The 11,603-nt window shown below is 53.9% G+C and overlaps 1 protein-coding gene across 1 annotated transcript; it reads left to right on the plus strand.

Annotated features, from left to right (window-relative positions):
- The first annotated feature begins 943 nt into the window (after positions 1 to 943).
- On the plus strand, positions 944 to 7,919 carry TCF15 (transcription factor 15). Its single transcript, XM_003904930.5, has 2 exons — positions 944 to 2,186; positions 7,257 to 7,919. Exons 1-2 carry the CDS (start codon positions 1,665 to 1,667, stop codon positions 7,329 to 7,331), a joined length of 597 nt encoding a protein of 198 aa, XP_003904979.1. The 5' UTR covers positions 944 to 1,664; the 3' UTR covers positions 7,332 to 7,919.
- Positions 7,920 to 11,603: the final 3,684 nt, after the last annotated feature.

An 11,603-nucleotide genomic window follows, 5' to 3' on the forward strand; every position in this document is an offset into this window, starting at 1 on the left:
TCCCGGTAATAATTCATCGGCTCAGGAAGCAGCAGCCTGGCCTGGGGCTGTGTGTGGGACCAGCCCTGCGGGGAGGGGGCCCATGCTGGCTGCCTTCCTCCTCCCCAAAGCCCAGCCTGGCTGGGGTCACGGTCAAATGGTGGCAGTGGGGGGATCCAGGTGTGGGAACAGACTCTCCCGCAGACCCTGGATCCTAAGGGGCTCCTCCCCCGGCAGCCATGGGAAACCCCTCGTTCCCTCTTCTTCCCCCAGTTCTGACCTGGATCAGGGAAGCCGGGAAAGCACAGCATGGCAGAGCTGCAGGCATCGTCAGGAAAACAGAAGCCCAGAGGAGCCAAAATGCACCTAGGAGCCTTTCAACTTCACTCCCTGCGCTCTCTCTGCTATACGGGCTGCCATTCGGGCTTATTTTCAAGGCCAAGTGGGATACTGGTTTAGCTAGTGCCTGGAGAGAGCTGAGCAGCCGGCACGAGTGAGATGGAGACCCCAGCAACCACCGTTGGCTCAGCAGTTCTCTGAGGAGGACACATCAGGCTGAACAATCTAAGGTTTCTAGAAGGAAGGCAGGCATTGAGGAAAGATAGCCCGTGTGTGTGCGCGATGGGATGGTGGTGGTAGGATTCCAAGAAGTAGTGAAACCGGACGGGCTGGAGCTAGCGCCCCCACTCCCACCTGCATGACTGAAGGCCAGAGCTGTCTTACCTGTAACTCAGGGCTGCCATCCTGCAGCCTCAGCTGGGCTCAATAGAGTATATAGCACCGCGTCTGGCACACGGTAGTGCCTCAACCAAAACATCAGTTCCGTGAGGGTGAAAAATTTGTTTTGTTAATGGCTGTATCCTCAGACCTAAAACCATGCCTGACACATAGTAGGGATCCAACGAATATTTGTTGAATAAACGAACGAACTACTGGTGTTTGTGTGTTGTGGTTTTGTTTTGCTTTTTTTTTTTTTTTTTTTTTAAGTTTGTCTTCAGGGACAAGACACCATCGAATCCTCATTTGGAGAGATTATAGCTTTTCTCCAAGTGTTCTCCACTGACACCACCACTATCACCAATGGCTTGTTACAAAATGCACGTTCCTGGGCACGTTCCAGAACTGCTTAATCAGAATGGGAGCAATCTGGGACTCTGTAATAGCAAAAGCCCCCTCCCCAGTTCTTACGCACATGAAAGTTGCAGAACTACAGGATTAGAATTTGAGGGCAGGAAGACACTAGCTGTTTCTCCGCAATCTGAACGTTCCGAATGAGGAAACTGAGTCCAAGAGAGGAGAAAGGGACCTGCCCGCGTCTCCCAGGTGGTCCAGGCTGGGGACAAAAAGTTCGAATCTGGGCCCACCCCGGCCGACTCGCCCAGACCTCCAGCATCTGCCGGGCTAGCCAGCCAGGAATGGGAGCCTTCGGGGTGGGCCACCAGCTCCCGGGCCGCTTTCAACCTGGGGAACGGAGGCGGTGGGCGCGTAGTCATTGGCCAGGGCGCGGCGGGTGCCTCCCCATTGGCCGGGCGGAGCCCTCCGCCCCCGGCCGGGGCGGCCTTGCCATTTGGCCCCTCCCTCGCCTATAAGGCGGGGGCCGGCGGGGCCGTGGGAGCGCGCGGGAGCGCACGGCGGGGCGCGGCCAACGCTGGGACGCGGAGCTCGGAGGGACGCGGCCGGCGCCCATGGCGTTCGCGCTGCTGCGGCCAGTCGGCGCGCACGTGCTGTACCCGGACGTGCGGCTGCTAAGCGAGGACGAGGAGAACCGCAGCGAGAGCGACGCGTCGGACCAGTCGTTCGGCTGCTGCGAGGGCCTGGAGGCGGCGCGGCGCGGCCCGGGCCCCGGGGGCGGGCGGCGGGCGGGCGGCGGCGCGGGCCCCGTGGTGGTGGTGCGACAGCGGCAGGCGGCCAACGCGCGGGAGCGGGACCGCACTCAGAGCGTGAACACGGCCTTTACGGCGCTGCGCACGCTCATCCCCACCGAGCCGGTGGACCGCAAGCTGTCCAAGATCGAGACGCTGCGCCTGGCATCCAGCTACATCGCGCACCTGGCCAACGTGCTGCTGCTGGGCGACTCGGCCGACGACGGGCAGCCGTGCTTCCGCGCCGCCGGCAGTGCCAAGAGCGCCGTCCCCACCGCCGCCGCCGACGGCGGCCGCCAGCCGCGCTCCATCTGCACATTCTGCCTCAGCAACCAGCGCAAGGGGGTGAGTGTGCTGCGTCCCTCACTGCGGCCACTGGGTCGGGGTAGGCGGGGGACGTTGCCTCTCCGGGAAGGGGCCCCAACGAGGCCAGGGGAAGCGACGTGGAATTGTGCTGGGTGCAGCTCCCCAAGCCCAGGGTCTGGTGTGGAACAGAACCACTGACTTAATGTCCTGTCCCCCAAACAGAAAGGATGCAGGAAAACCCAGAGTTCGGGTCTGATTTAACTGCTCAGTGTGGGATATCCCCTCCAACGAAAGGTGTGCTGGTACTTCCTTCCTGCTGGGAAGACGGCATGAGGACGGAATAACAAAGTCCATCTTTTATTGAGTCTTCCTCTGTGCTGATGCGCTCCACATCCACTTTTTTGCCTTCACAAGAATCCCTTCAGGCAGGTAGTTTTTCTGCCCATTTTATCCTCGTGAGGATCTGAGCATCAGAGATGGAATCACCTGCCCACATTTACTCAGCTGGGAAGCCGGGGTGCTCGCCCTAGGTTTGCCCGGTGTGTGTTGCCCCCACCTTGAAGTAATTGTCCCCTGTCCTGAGATCTAACCCAAGAGCAGGAGACTGAGAAGAAAGGAGGCGACAAACCCCCAACCGAGAGCCTGAGGTTCCCAGCGGATGAGCAGTAGGAGTGAAGAAGGGGCCCCCTGAGAGCCCCCAGCCCCCAAAAGGACGTGGTGTTGGGAGAGGGCACTCTTGGCTCAGCTGGAGGGAGCTGGTGTGCAGCTCCTGCAGTGTGTCCTGGGCAAGGAAGTGGACCAGGCTAGTAGGGGTGGGCGGGGGCTGTGTGGCAGCAGAGGTGGCCTCTTGGCTGAAACCTTGCCCAGGCCGCAAGGAACCTGCTTCATCCCCAGACCCTGTGCCTTTCTGGCCTGGGTTTTTCCTACAGTAAAGAAGCCTGTCTAACAACTTGTATTCCAGCAGCTACCATTTGCATCCGGGGAAACTGAGCATGAGAGAGTACTGACTTTTGGTGGCCAAGTGGAAGGGCATGGGGAATTGGAGTTAGGCCCCTGACTCCCTGCTGTTTGGTTCTCACAGCTCCCCTTGGTCCCTTGCTCCACCCTGTTCTGCGGAGGCCTCTGCATCTTGGCCTGAGACCACCCTCTGTCTGGCCCATCAGACATCCAGCCTGCTTTCTCAACACTTGGCTGCCTCAGTTGCCCTGAATCCGTCTTCTTAGCCTCAGGCTTGTACCCTCTCCATGGTCCCTACTGCTCCCAGCTGTGGGCCCCTGTCAGTGCCCCAGGCTGGGCTGAGAAGCCAGGAGTGGGCCTTTAAGGCTTCCTGAGATGGGAAGACCTGAAGGGGCCCTCAGGGATACTCCCTGACTGCCTTTCACCCATTCATTCCAGTTAACAACCCTTAGCTACCCGACAGCTGCCTGCTGTTGGCTCTGAGAACCCCAGAGAAGCAGGTTATAGGTCCCTACCCATCCACCAGTCAGGACGTGACAGTGCAGCCCCAGGGTCAGGGCAGGGAGATGAAGATGAGGATGCTGTGGTCTGATGATGGGGTAGGGGAAGCACAAAGGGATTCTCAGAGCCCAGAGGAAGCCCCCAACCCAGGGTGAGTGCTGACAGGGTTTCTGTGTCGCATTTCTGAAGGATGCTTTAGAACAGGGACAGGCCGATGGAAAGGGTGTTCTAGGATTGGGGCATACAGCAAGAGCTGAGGCCTAGAGAAGGAAGAGGGAAGAGGCTAAAAGTGGCGGGAGTGCAGAGGGGGAGCATAATGGCCAATAACAGCAGTGACAGCAGCCTTCATGAGCACTGATCTGTGCTAAGCACTCTTCATGAGTTATCATTAAAATCCCACAACAACCAGGAATGAGGCGCTACGGTTATCCCCACTTGCTTAGAGGAGCTGCCAGTGGCGCAGAGACACACAGTCAGTGATGGAACCAGGATTCAAACTCAGGCCTGCCTGGTTGAGACGTGGGATAGGTTACAGGGGTAAGTCCCTATAACTGTCATGTGTCCACCCCCACAGCAGGCAGGCTGGGGGACTTCTCTGCAGGTCTCAGGCCTGTCTCACAGCTCACAGGGGCCTCCCCTGGGCCTGGCTGCTTCCCTGGGATCTGTCTATGGGACCAAGAACCCAGCCAAATTTGGCTGTAGAAACAATGCTCTCAACCCCACAGTCTCCTCTGGGAATAGGCGAGAGGGGCGATCCTGGCCAGCTATGGCCCCTTGAAGACTCTGCTGGAAGAAAACTGGCTGTCTTGGGGAGCTCTTGTTCCCTTCTGAGCTTTGGAGGGGGGCAGAGAGCTTTAAGACCCAACACCCTGTTCCTTTACCCTGAGCCACCACCTCCCTCCCATCCTGGCCAGTCTGGAGTTGGGGTTGCCGTGGAAACAGTTCCGTGTAGCATCTTTCTGTTGAAGGACGGGTTAGGTGTGGCCCTCTGTGGTAGAATTAGCAAGTGGGAGGTGGAATGGGGGTTCTTGTCTCTGCCCTGTTTTCCCTTTGTCACCTGGGGGTGGGGATCGGACAGGATCATCTTGTAAGGCTCTCTCTCCCCTGTTGGTATACCCAGAGGGTAGCTGGGACCAGGAGGCACTCTCAGTAGATGATGCTGATAGTAATACTTATGAACATTTACTATATTCCCAACACTGTACCAAGGCTTTACCTAGATTAGCCTGTGTAATCCTATGTTAGCTTGTGTGATCCTATAAAGTAACTCACCTTTATGGGGGGGGAAACTGAGGCTCAGTGAGATGAAATCACTTGCCTGAGGTGCAGTAGTTGGCCCTTGGCAAAGTAGGGATCGAAGCCTAGGTCTGTCTCACTTAAACCTAACTCCTAACCATGGTGCTTCCTGAAGACCCTTGGTGCTAAGTTCCTAAGGGACAAACAAACTGGGGTCTTGTGAGGACCTTTTTTTTTTTTTTTTTTTTTGAGACGGAGTCTCGCTCTGTCACCCAGGCTGGAGTACAATGACATGATCTCAGCTCACTACAGCCTCTGCCTCCTGGGTTCAAGCAGTTCTCCTGCCCCAGCCTCCCAAGTAGCTGGGATTACAGGCGCCGGCCACCACATCTGGCTAATTTTTTGTATTTTTAGTAGAGACGGGGTTTCGCCATGTTTGGCCAGGCTGGTCTTGAACTCCTGGCCTCACGTGATCTGCCTGCCTCGGCCTCCCAAAAGTGCTGGGATTACAGGCATGAGCCACCATACCCGGCTGTCAGGACCTCTTCTAAGCACACTTAGCAGCTTACACAGCTGCATTCACATTCGACTGCACCTTGAGATGGCAAGTAAAATCATTTTGTCCCCATTTCGTAGATGAAGAAACCGAGGTTCAGGGAGGTGAACAGTCCCAGCATTCTTCTGGGACCCCAGGTCTCCACATGACCTCTAGACTTGGGGTGGAAGGGGGCAGCTCTCCCTGTCCCTGAGGACTTAAAGAGTGAAAGAGGGGAAGGCCAGTTTTCTAATTCAACCTTAATATTGCACCCCCTCCCCTATCTGCCCTTCTCAGCCACTCCTGCCAGAGTTTGTCTGAGAAGCCCAAGCCCCAGGCTCTGCTGGGACTGTGGACTCAGCCCTCAAAATAGCCCTGCCTGTGAGTGAACATGTTGTCCCTGGGCTGCAAGAGCCTCGAGGGAGGCTGGGCTCGCATCTGGATGGATCTGCCCCAACCTGGACCTGGGGGTGGAGGGGGCAGGGGGCAGAGCTCCCAGATGGTCAGCTGTTTCTCTAAGTGGGCTGAGAAAGCTGCCTGTTCCATCATCATCTAGCCAGGCTCAGGGCGATGAGCATTTACAGTGGGATTTCAGACACTATCGTGTCCTGGAAACAGGACAGATTGTTGGACAACATAGATTTCTAGCCCAGCTCTTTTACAACTGGCTGGGTGCCTCTGGGCCAGTCACTCAGTGGCTGGAGGCCGCAAAAGAGGGGGTGCTCTAACATCTGTGACCTCTCTGGCTTATGGTGAGGATGAAACACATGTGTCCAGTCTGAAAATATCAATGAGAAGAGCTGGTAGAGACAGTCCCTGTAGGGACTGATGATTTCAGGGACTGCCACCATTAGCCCATCTTCCAATGGCTGCCACTTAATTCAGTCGGCATGGATTGGTGCCTGCTCCAAGTCAGGTCCTGGGCCAAGAGAGCCCAGGCTGGAAATGGGACCACAGAGTGAAGAACTCCTTTTCCCTACCATTCCCTGAGATCCCAGTCCAGAAGGTGGGACAAAGGAGAGACCCTGCCTTGTCCTTCTGAGATTCATCCCCATGGAATGTCCCCAGAAAGACAGGAAGTGCTAGGCAATTTAGGAACGGAGAAACCTTTCCAGGGAGACAAGACCTGAGAGCACATTCCTGGCAAAGGGGACGCCCTGAAGGAAGTCAAGGAGGCCAGAAATCCAGTCCCCTTTTGAAGGTGGAAGAGTGAGCCACTAGGCATGCAGTCAGGCAGGGGGAAGACCACCGCGGGGTGTGCTGGTTTTGCCCATGTAAAATACTATGCTTTAAAATGTATTGGATCTTTTTTTTTTTTTTTTTAAGCAACAGATCATATGGGAAAGAAATGGAAATGGTAAAAAAGTATAGCGTGAATACAAAAATTAGCCAAGCGTGGTGGTGGTCGCCTGTAGTCCCAGCTACTTGGGAGGATGAGGCAGAAGAATCCCTTGAACCCAGGAGGCGGAGGTTGCAGTGAGCTGAGATTGTGCCATTACACTCCAGCCTGGCCTCAGCAAGACTCTGTCTCAAAAAAAAGTATAGCATGAGAGAGCCTCCCTCTCATCGTCTCTCCATCATCAAATTCCTCTCTGAAGAAACCCACTCGCAATTTCCCACGTGCACTTCTCTCCAGCAATCACAGCACACAGGCGCATTCAGCCTGCTCCTTGCTTTTGTCCTTAAACATTGTCATAACATTGTCATTCGGCAGCAGTCCGTATCAGTCCAGAAAAGGTTTCTTCTGCTTTCTGCTGCAGAGAACTTGATCGTGTGGCTGAACTGTGATTTATTTATCAGGATCCCTGTTGGTGGATACAGAGGTTAGTGTTCACACTGGCCTGATCGAACCTCCTTATACTCTTTCTCCCCCTCTGCAGGGTGGCCGTCGTGACCTGGGGGGCGGCTGCTTGAAGGTGAGGGGGGTGGCCCCCCTTCGAGGGCCGCGGAGATGAGCCTGGACCCTGGAGAAGGAGGCCGGGAGCCAGCCACTGGCTGTACAGGGAAGAAGACCCCAGGAGCCGAGCCCACCCCTTCTTTGTGTGGGGACCAGGGGACCATGGCCTGGGTCCAGGACACTCTGGGCAGGGCCCTCGGGACATCTCCACCCGATCCTGGAGAACTGTGAGGATCCATTCAGCCTGCGCAGCTCTGGCTGGTCAGAGACAAGGCAGAACTTTTGGAAAAACACAGACTGTTGGTGACAGAGGGTGTATGTGTGTGTCTGTGCGTGAGTGTGAGTGTGTGTGAGAGAGAGAATTGGTGAGTTTAAAATAAAAGCTATTTTTAAATAAAAGACGTCGTTCTGAGCTGAGGAGGGGGCCTGTGGACATCGGAGGTCAGAGGTGGGCCCTCCCCTGGACTTAGAGAGAGGCACAGATGTTCCAGGGGCTGCCCTGAGCCCTAGAGGGGTGGGGCTGGGGAAGACAGGCAGAGCCCCCTCTCCGGGAGCCATAACCAAACCTTCCTCAGTCTGCTATTTATCAGATGTTCTTAACAACTGTTAGGTGTCTGGTATGGTTGGTAAAGAAATCTTAATTTTATTTATTTTTGAATAAGGACTGCGTTCATTTCATTCACATGGTTCAAAATTCGGAAGGTACCAGAGGATATGTGTTGAAAAGTCTCCCTGCCCCTGTCCTCCGGCCACCAGCTCTCCTCTCTGCAAGCAGCCTAGGGCACCAGTTTCCTGTGATGTCCCATTCGCTATGAATGATCAGGCAAATACACAAATGACAGCACATCGTACACACTTTCAGCTCCTTTTTTTCCTTAATCTAGCTTGGTATCATCCCAAGTCAGTACCTAAAGGGTATTTCATTTCTTTCTGAGCTGCTTAGTATTCCATTTTGTGAACGTGCCGTCCTTCAATCCCTCTTTGATGCTATCACCAACAAGGCATGTGGTTTTCCACAGGTGCAAATGAGTGCATGCTAAAGGGGAATATTCCTACCGCTGTGTTATCTGAAATGACTTAGAAGACCAATGACACCCAGAGGCACATGGCAGGGTGACACCCTGAGTCCGTCCACCTTTGAAGCCTAGAGCAGCTCCTTCCCTGCCCTGGAGATGCCCCAGGTGGAAAACCAGCACCTATTACCCCGATTACACTCCCAGGAGCCCTGGGAGGTGAAGGCTGGTGTCTCCCCCATTGTAGACCCAGCAGAGACAGCGATGGGTACAGCTGATCAGTGCAGCTAGGAGTTCTTCGCTCTCTCAGGCTGGGGCTGTGTCCCTGTGAGGCGAGGATCAGAGAAGCTTGAGAGGCCTGAGGGTGAGAGAGCCAGGGAAAGGCCAGGGCAGCCAGGCAGCCACCCTCTCCTCAGTAAGGTGCATTCATATGCCTATCTCAACAGTTTATTTATTTAACAACACTTTTAGTTTTAATTTATTTTTTTAAAGACAAGATCTCACTATGTTGCCCAGGCTGGTCTCAAACTCCTGAGCTCAAGTGGTCCATTTCATGTTTACTGACTGAAGTCTGGCCCCAGAGTCCATATTCCTATCCCCTCTGTTCTGCCTCTACCCACTCCCCTGCATTTGACCCTCTGAGCCTGAATTGTGGCTCCCATTTTGCAAATTGACAAACAGATTGCCAATACCCTCTGTGTGCCAGGCATTGTGCCAGACACCACAGGAATGAGCCCGACCAACCTGGTCTTCCTCACAGATGAAAACCAAGGCCCGGGGAGATCAAGGGAGTTGTGGAATTGCCAGTCCCTATGCTGGAGCAGGCCATGAAACCACCACGCTTAACCCCTTTGGTGTGAGAAGTAGAGGAAAGAGGGCCCCAGGGGCCCAGGGTCCCCCACCCAGGAGAGCTTTCCAAGCACCCTCTACCTCACTTCCCTGCTGTTCCAGGGACACTGGCGTGGTTATCCTGTGTCCCAGCGCTGCTGTGCTTCCCCCTTCGGGAACTGATTAGGAAAGCACATTGCTCTCCCTGCGCCTACCCCGGCCAGGTATAGCCAGCCTCTGGCAAAGCCACAGGAAAAGGACTGTGGCCTTGTCAATGGCAGGAAACCTGGGAGTGGGGGCAGAGCAGACACTTGGGTGCTCTGGCTAGAGGCCCACTCCGCCACCAGATTTGCTGGGTGACCCCAGAGATGTTGCTTGACCCCTCTGGGCCTCCCTGGCTCAATCTCCAACTAGTAAGAGCAGCTAGAACAGAAAGATAAGTATTTGTTTTGCTTTGTGAGATAATTTTTACTATACCCTGTTTGCATTGGTAAGTAATCCAAGTTGCGTCAAATGGTATGCAGTGAAAAGTACAGACCTCCCTCAGGCCCCTCCCCAGAGGCAGCTTCCTGAGTGTCCTTCCAGAAAGCTTCTATACTGATTACTGTTTCTGAAAAAAAAAATTTATAGGTTTCTCTGCCTGTGTTTTTCATTGTAAAATAAATGCAAATTGCTACAAGACTCTAGAAATATCACTCATCCCAAAGACAACCACAGTGAAGACTATAATCCCACCAAGTTTTGTTTTGTTTGAGACAGGGTCTCACTCTGTCACCCAGGCTGGAGTGCAGTGGCACGATCATAGCTCGCTGCAGCCTTAACCTGTCCTCAAGTGATCCTCCACCTCAGCCTGTGGAGTAGCTGGAAATACAGGCATATGCCACCAGGCCTGGCTAATTTTATTTATTTGTTTATTTTGTAGAGACAGGTTCTTACTATGTTGCGCAGGCTGGTCTCCAGCTCCTGGGCTCAAGCGATCTGCCTCAGCCTTCCAAAGTGCTGGGATTATAGGCATGAGCCACTGCACCCAGCTCTGCAGCATTTTCGTTAAACATGCTTATATACACAACACAATCATTTAAAACATGCTAAGTTTACACTTTTTTTTAAGACGGATCTCACCCTGTCACCCAGGCTGGAGTGCAGTGGCATGGTCTCGGCTCACTGCAACCTCCACCTCCTGGGTTCAAGCGATTCTCCTGCCTCAGCCTCCCAAGTAGCTGGGAGTACAGATGTGCACCACCACGCCTGGCTAAGTTTTGTATTTTTAGTAAAGACGGGGTTTCACCATATTGGCCAGGCTGCTCTCGAACTCCTGACCTCAGGTGATCCATCCGTCTCAGCCTCCCAGAGTGCTGGGATTACAGGCATAAGTTACTGCGCCCAGCCAAGTTTACACTTTTTATGGAAGTATAAGACACATTCAGGAAAGTGCACAGGGTGTACTTGAAATCAATGGGTTTTCACAAGCTGAGCACACCTGTATACCCAGCATGGATATCAAGAAATGCAATTAGCAGCTTCCCAGGAGCCAGCCCCTCTTGCACGTCTACCCATACTGGTTCTTTCCCTTGTAGAGACACAAAAAAGAATAAACTGACAATAAGTATTCTCTCTCAGCCACCCAGCTCCAGTCCTCAGAGGCAATTACTATGTTCAGGTAACCAGGATCCTATGGATTCCTGCAGAGATGGTCTGCATATATAGGCAAGTTACATAGATACTGGTTTTCCATACAAGTGGTAGCATTTTGCACACTCCTCTCTGCACTTGGATTTTGTTTTTTTCTTAACCATACTTCTTGGAGACCCCAGTTGCTCACAGAGCTGTTGCATACCTTTTTGTAGCTGCATGGTGCTCCATTATGCGTATTTTGCAGCTTGCTATCTTCCTGGTAATGGACAGTTAATGCCCATGAGCCTTTGTGAGCTGCAAGGTCAGCCCACACACATGACCGGGGAGAAGCACAGGTGTGGTCTGCATATATAGGCACCTCCTCTGGGGAACATTTTTTAGCATTGTCCACTCCCCCAGTATGCCCATCACCTCCAGGATGGTCCAGGTCAGCCAAGCTTCTCCAGGCCAACTTGGAGCCAGAGGAGTCAAGCTGCTCAGGGAGAAGAAATCCAAGACTGAAGGGGTTGGAATGACCAACTCAGCCAGGCCACCTTGGACCCCAAAGGGATACACTCTCCCCCCAAGTCCTGACATATGAAGCATCAGTACGATAATAATCTCAGAGTTCATCATTTCACAATGAAGAAAGTGAGACAAGACAGAAGGTAACCTGCCTGTGGTTCCCCAGCAGGTCCTTGGCCCCGCTGAGACAACAAGGACCCAAATCTCCCTCCTTGCCAGGCAGGGCTGTCTTCTCTGACTCCACAATTATGGGCAGGAAGGCCTCAGAGGTCACCCATGGCAACCTGAAGCTCAGAGAAGAGTGGTGATGGGCCACAGTTGCACAGCATCTGGAGCTGAGCAGGGCTGAG

This window comes from Papio anubis, chromosome 16 (genome assembly GCF_008728515.1).
Source record: "Papio anubis isolate 15944 chromosome 16, Panubis1.0, whole genome shotgun sequence".
Classification (NCBI taxonomy): Eukaryota; Metazoa; Chordata; class Mammalia; order Primates; family Cercopithecidae; genus Papio; species Papio anubis.

Bases quoted from the DNA above. Each gene is read 5' to 3' on its own strand.
- TCF15 (XM_003904930.5), top strand. From the start codon at position 1,665: ATGGCGTTCGCGCTGCTGCGGCCAGTCGGCGCGCACGTGCTGTACCCG. The intron at 2,187-7,256 runs GTGAGTGTGCTG...CCCCCTCTGCAG, and splicing joins TCAGCAACCAGCGCAAGGGG to GGTGGCCGTCGTGACCTGGG.